Source organism: Elephantulus edwardii, unplaced genomic scaffold (genome assembly GCF_000299155.1).
Source record: "Elephantulus edwardii isolate Elephantulus edwardi_28Jun2011 unplaced genomic scaffold, EleEdw1.0 scaffold00058, whole genome shotgun sequence".
In the NCBI taxonomy this organism is placed as follows: Eukaryota; Metazoa; Chordata; class Mammalia; order Macroscelidea; family Macroscelididae; genus Elephantulus; species Elephantulus edwardii.
The window spans coordinates 9,207,238-9,214,099 of NW_006399808.1; the positions used below are offsets into that span (position 1 = coordinate 9,207,238).

The 6,862-nt window shown below is 50.6% G+C and overlaps 1 protein-coding gene across 1 annotated transcript; it reads left to right on the forward strand.

Moving 5' to 3' along the window:
- Positions 1–1,518: 1,518 nt before the first annotated feature.
- NDST2 (N-deacetylase/N-sulfotransferase (heparan glucosaminyl) 2) lies at positions 1,519–6,862 on the forward strand. Its single transcript, XM_006887528.1, has 13 exons — positions 1,519–2,551; positions 2,747–2,834; positions 3,151–3,305; positions 3,491–3,676; positions 3,947–4,075; positions 4,195–4,377; positions 4,471–4,567; positions 4,871–4,994; positions 5,114–5,288; positions 5,422–5,592; positions 5,687–5,796; positions 6,037–6,139; positions 6,236–6,862. Exons 1-13 carry the CDS (start codon positions 1,541–1,543, stop codon positions 6,359–6,361), a joined length of 2,658 nt encoding a protein of 885 aa, XP_006887590.1. The 5' UTR covers positions 1,519–1,540; the 3' UTR covers positions 6,362–6,862.

A 6,862-nucleotide genomic window follows, 5' to 3' on the forward strand; every position in this document is an offset into this window, starting at 1 on the left:
TGATGTGCTGTTCCAGTCGTTTTTGGATAATCTTCAGTAAAATCTTGCTTGCATGTGAAATCAGTGAGATTGTTCTGTAGTTTCCACATTCGGTTGGGTGGCCTTTCTTTGGGATAGGAACAAATATCGATCTCTTCCAGTCAGTTGGCCAAGTGGTCGTTCTCCAGATTACTTGGCACAACTTGGTGAGCATGTCCAGGGCAGTATCTGTTAACTGAAATATGTCAATTGGTATACCATCTATTCCTAGAGCCTTATTTTAGGAAGGAGAATTGGATTGGACAGGGAGAGGAACTCTGGACTCAGCTATCTACTCTTCTCAGGTACCAGTGATGCCTGTTCTGAGGCTACATTGTTCTCTCTTCACATAGATGAGGTGAAGGGCAAAAAAAAAACATTTTCTGTGGAATTGATTCTAATTTATAGTGACCCTGTAAGACAAAGCCCCATAAATTTACCAAGCCTGTAATCTTTACTGAAGCCAACTGCCACATTTTTCTCCCGTGGAAACTTGGGTGAGTTGAAACCACCAATCTTTTGGTTAGGAGCTGAGCATTTAAGCACTAAGTCTTCAAGTGAAGGGCAGAGGGTGGGTGATTTTTCATAAACAAGAGAATACAGAATCCCCAGCTCCTGAGGTTAGAAGCTAATGAAATTATTATCTAGAAGGATCTTTCTTATCTGTGAACTCACCATAGTGTCCACCAACTGTAAGCTTGCTAGTGCTATTAGGCTGTGATGTTAGATTGACAGATCAGGAAGATTAATGGACTCATGAGTTTTCTCTTATCTAATACTTCGTTGGAGCACGGGACTTTTTGTTTTCAGAAAAAAGACCAAAGCCCCTGCTGGCTGACCAACTGCTGGACTGGGAACTTCTTTCAAAGTAGTTTCATTTTCAATTTCCTTGGCTGTTGGGACACTTGTTGATGAGAGATTGGTCCTCTTCTAGCCCCTAAGTATACTTGTTCCAGCTCTGAGCTTAGCTCAGGGAGGAGATTTTGGACAGTATTCTAAGAAAGGGAATGAGCTGTGAAACGAAGGTATGAGACTCAGCTTCTGTTCTTCTACAGGAGCCTGTGGTTGAAGGACAGATCAACCAGTGAGCAGGAGGTAAGAGAGGGTGAGGAGAGAAATCAGTTCTTAACAGCATCTCAAGGGGAAAAGTAACCCATCACTTTCTCTGTCTTTCAGATAGTGGGAAGAGGTTGAGAACCTTGCTGAATTCTGATGTGAGGTGCTCAGCCAGGGTCTCGAGGGGAGCCTGGCCAGATGTGCAACCTGAAGCTATGGGCCAGGGGGCCATGGTGACCTGAGGCCAGTGAACTCTGTCCAGTTGTCCCATGCTGCCCCTTCTGTCTCCTCTGTCTTACTCTGAGGGAAACTGTCTGCACCTCTTCAGGGAACTGACCCTGAGAGAATCCTTTACCACTGGTAAAGGTCTTCCATTTAATTTCACTTTTTCACGAGAACCTCAGCTCATAGAACTTCTCCCCTCCATCCCCTGAGGGGCCCAGTTCTCTGCCTCCCCTCTCCCGCCATGCTCCAGCTGTGGAAGGTGGTACGCCCAGCTCGGCAGCTGGAGCTGCACCGTCTCATACTGCTGCTGATCGCATTCAGTCTGGGCTCAATGGGATTTCTGGCTTACTATGTGTCTACCAGCCCCAAAGCCAAGGAACCCCTGCCCTTGCCTTTGGGAGACTGCAGCAGTGGGGCAGCAACTGGCCATGGCCCTGGGCCTGCACAGCCTGCAGTTCCACCCCGGCCCCCAAGGCCTCCAGAGACAGTTCGCACTGACCCCGTGGTCCTTGTGTTTGTGGAGAGCACGTACTCACAGCTGGGTCAAGAGATTGTAGCCATCTTGGAGTCTAGTCGTTTTCGTTACAGCACTGAGCTGGCACCTGGCCGAGGGGACATGCCCACATTGGCTGATCATATGCGTGGCCGTTATGTCTTGGTCATTTATGAGAACCTGCTCAAGTATGTCAACCTGGATGCCTGGAGCCGGGAACTGCTAGACCGGTACTGCGTAGAATATGGTGTGGGCATCATCGGCTTTTTCCGAGCCCATGAGCACAGCCCACAGAGTGCTCAACTCAAGGGCTTTCCCCTTTTCCTACACTCAAACTTGGGGCTCCGAGACTACCACGTCAATCCTTCTGCCCCCCTCCTGCATCTCACACGCCCCAGCCGCCTAGAGCCAGGACCGCTTCCTGGTGATGACTGGACTGTCTTTCAATCCAATCACAGCACCTATGAACCAGTGCTACTTGCCAGCCTCCGGCCGGCTGAGCCTCCCATGCCAGGACCAGGGCCCCGCCGTGCCCGGCTTCCCACTGTGGTCCAGGATCTGGGGTTGCATGATGGTATCCAGCGGGTCCTCTTTGGCCATGGCCTTTCCTTCTGGCTGCACAAACTTGTCTTCATTGATGCTGTTGCATACCTCACTGGCAAGCGCCTCTGCCTGGACCTGGACCGTTACATCTTGGTAGACATTGATGACATCTTTGTGGGCAAGGAAGGTACCCGCATGAAGGTGGCTGACGTTGAGGTCAGTGTTTGGTTTTCCTGACTCACATTTTTATCCTTGGAAACTCTTTCTGACTCTATCCTACTTCCTCCTCGGTCTGCAGTTTGTCACAGGCATACTCCCTGTTCCTTTTGGGCAGGAAGAGTGCTCCATCTCATTTCTCTCCCACACAGTCTACTCCTTCCTGATTTCTCATGTCCCTGCTACCCTCCCCAGGCCCTGTTGAACACCCAGAACAAACTCAGGACCTTAGTCCCCAACTTCACCTTCAACTTGGGCTTCTCGGGCAAGTTCTATCACACTGGTGAGCTTATTCCCTTGTACTTTAAATATGGTCTCAGTCAGAGCTGTCCCTTTACTATCCATCTCCCTAGGCAGACAGGTTGGAGAAAGGGGACATGGTTTGAGTTTGGATTGGTGAGAGGAGCTAGTGGTAGATATGAATTTAGGTTACCCTAAGTGGCTGGGAGGGCAGTGAAGCAAATAGTCTTAGGAGCAGAGGGGACACAATGCCCCAGGAATGGAAGATGGTCAGTATTGCAGTCACAGTGTAACAAAGGAGGGAACAGGGCTTGCCGACTGGCCAGTGTGGGTGCTCAGTGGTCAGTATGTGGTCACAGGCACGGAGGAGGAGGATGCAGGGGACGACATGCTGCTGAAGCACCGCAGAGAGTTCTGGTGGTTCCCTCACATGTGGAGCCACATGCAGCCACACCTGTTTCACAACCGCTCTGTGCTGGCCGATCAGATGAGGCTCAACAAACAGTTTGCTCTGGTGAGACCCTTGGATCTTTCACTATACTTTCTCCTGGAAAGAAAATGCTTCCCTTGTAACCTTCCCTAATGGGAAATCCTTTCCCTACTCTTTCCATTTTCCTTTATGCGGAGGCATCCCCACCCTCTTTACCCTCTACTCCCCAAACCTCACCAGGTCCTAGTGAGAATCTATGCCATTCCCAGGAACATGGGATCCCCACGGATCTGGGTTATGCTGTGGCCCCTCACCACTCGGGCGTGTACCCCATCCACACGCAACTCTATGAGGCCTGGAAGTCTGTGTGGGGCATCCAGGTGACCAGCACTGAGGAGTACCCCCATCTCCGCCCTGCCCGCTACCGCCGTGGCTTCATTCACAACGGCATCATGGTGAGGGACTCCCGATACAAACTAGATTCATACTCTAACATTAAACTGTCTTCAACCTGTGCTGGCCTATGTCCATTCAACTGCTAGTCCAGTTTCATCCATATAATACTAGTAATGGGGGTAGAGGAATGAAAAAAGCCAAAGTTTTCTTCTTAGAACTGCAGACTGCTTCCTCTCCAAACCCAGGGAATCCTATGGCCTTGGACTTTTCTCCATGTTTTTCTTGCCTTGCTTTTCAAATCTTATATAGCCCTTTGCCTTCCCCTCCAGGTGCTGCCTCGGCAGACATGTGGCCTCTTCACTCACACAATCTTCTACAGTGAATATCCCGGAGGCTCCCGTGAACTAGACCGGAGCATCCGAGGCGGAGAGCTCTTTTTGACAGTGCTGCTTAATCCGGTAAAATGCTGCTGGGAGGAAGGGCTGGAGGATTAGAAGGCCAAAATGTTTACAGCTGGGTCCTTTTGCTCACGAAAGCTGATTCTGAGGTAGACACCAACTCTGCCATCTACTCACAGATCAGCATCTTTATGACCCATCTGTCCAATTATGGAAATGATCGGCTGGGCCTGTACACCTTTGAGAGCCTGGTACGCTTCCTCCAGTGCTGGACACGACTGCGCCTGCAGACCCTCCCTCCCATCCCTCTCGCACGAAAGTACTTTGAACTCTTTCCTCAGGAGCAAAGCCCCCTTTGGCAGGTATGAGTAGAGCTCAGGGAGACCAGAAACATGCTGGGGTTAGAGGCTTGGAGAAGAAATTAGGCCTTATCTGACTCTTGGCCATCCCTTCAGAATCCCTGTGATGACAAGCGTCACAAAGATATTTGGTCCAAGGAGAAAACCTGTGATCGACTCCCCAAGTTCCTTATTGTGGGACCCCAGAAGACAGGTGAATCATCCTTAGACAACTTCTTTTGTCCTTCTTTACACACAGAGGGTTCTTTTGCCAGAGAACTCCTTCTTAACCTGTCACTCACTAATCTCTCAAGACTTCTTCCCTGAAAAAGCAGACCCATCTGGAGGTTTTTTTGTCTTTTTTTTTTTTTTTAATCTACAAATTATTTTGACACACAGTCAAGGTTGAGAACCACTGTTTAGTACCAGGAATAATTCTTTCCTTCCCTCCCTCAAGTTAATGGTGTTGCGAGCTGGCTTCTCTCCCAAAATGGCGTCGTCCTTCTCCCTCATTCAGGCACCACAGCCATTCACTTCTTCCTGAGCCTGCACCCAGCTGTGACTAGCAGCTTCCCCAGCCCCAGCACCTTTGAGGAGATTCAGTTCTTCAACAGCCCGAATTACCACAAGGGCATTGACTGGTGAGACTGACCCCTTGGAACACCCTCTCTCCAAAACCACCCCCACCCACGTCTGCTACCTCAGACACTTGGCCTTCTTGCTCTGAAAATTTCTCTGCCCCTACTACGCTACTTCCTAGGTACATGGACTTCTTCCCTGTCCCTTCCAATGCCAGCACTGACTTCCTGTTTGAAAAAAGTGCCACGTACTTTGACTCAGAGGTTGTACCACGACGGGGGTCTGCCCTTCTGCCCCGAGCCAAGATCATCACTGTGCTCACCAACCCTGCTGACCGGGCCTACTCCTGGTACCAGGTCTGAGGGTGCAGAAACTCATCGAATGCCTTTGGGGGAGCGGCGGTGGCGGTGCTTATGCTGTCTGTTCACAAGACTAAGGGCAGGGTAATCCTCAGCTCACTGGTCCATTCTTTTCTTCCTTGTCCTTCAGCACCAGCGAGCACATGGAGACCCAGTTGCTCTGAACTATACCTTCTACCAGGTTATTTCAGCCTCTTCCCAGGCTCCCCTGGCACTTCGCTCCCTGCGAAACCGTTGCCTCATTCCTGGCTATTATTCTACCCACCTGCAACGCTGGCTGACCTACTACCCCTCTGGACAGGTAGCCTTCATAAGGACTCCCTTGTCTCCTGCTCTGCCCCTGAACCCAGAGGTTTCTAAGAAACCCAGAACAAACCACATTCTTGTCTCCTCAGCTGCTGATCGTGGACGGGCAGGAGCTGCGTACCAACCCCGCAGCTTCCATGGAGAACATCCAGAAGTTCCTGGGTATCACACCCTTTCTGAACTACACACGGACCCTCAGGTGGGAGAGCATGACCCAGGGGAGGAGCAGTCTGGGCAAATGGGCAAGGAGGTTGACTGTTTGGGTTAACAGTGCAGCTCACTGCACACTTCCCCACCGGTACTCCAACTATCAAAACAGACATGGGTTTACCTTGTCATACAAAGACATGTGTCCATGTGGGCTGTAGGGATGGTGTGCATTTATGAGGCTTGGATTTCTCTTTTCCTCAATACCTAATGGCCTCTTCCTGTTGAGCAGGTTTGATGAGGATAAGGGTTTCTGGTGCCAAGGCCTAGAAGGTGGCAAGACACGCTGTCTAGGAAAGGGCAAAGGCCGGAAGTACCCAGATATGGACAGTGAGGTAGGTAAACACTTAGGGGCAGGGAACCCTCTCAACTCCAGATCTGATTCTGTGTTTGACTCCTTACCATACGTGCATTTATTTTTCTTCTATCAGTCTCGCCTCTTCCTTGGGGACTTTTTCCGGAACCATAACTTGGAGTTGTCGAAGCTGCTGAGCCGGCTTGGCCAGCCCGTGCCCCTGTGGCTTCGGGAAGAACTGCAGCATTCCAGTTTGGGCTAATGTCCCAGTCTCTTGTACCAGCAAAAGGTCCCTGCTTCTTTAGGCACAAGCCTAGAACAGGACCCACCAGGGGGATGAGCTTGGCCCAGCCATTTCCCCTTCTACCTCAGTGGTCTCCAGATCTGGGATGAGTGAGGAGGTCAGAGAAGGTCCTCGCTTACCCATTGTTCTGGGGTCTAATCAAGGAGCTTCCTTTGGTACCCTGTATTATGGTACTAGGCAACCTCTGACCTGTATCTGGGGAGGGACGAGTGAGGTGGCCCAGGCACAGTACAGAAGAGAATGTCAGTCGATTCCCTCTTCATTCCCAGCAGTGTACCTATCATCTATGGGAGAATTCCCGTGCTGTGACCCCTGGCTCAGGCTGTGGATCTTCCTGTGGTCTGGCCTCCCTTATGTCATTCACATTGAATGGGGATGAGGTCGGACAGTGGCTCACAGAGCTGAGTATGAGCCCTAGCTGTGGGCTAGAAATATCCTTAATAAACATCCTTATTTTTC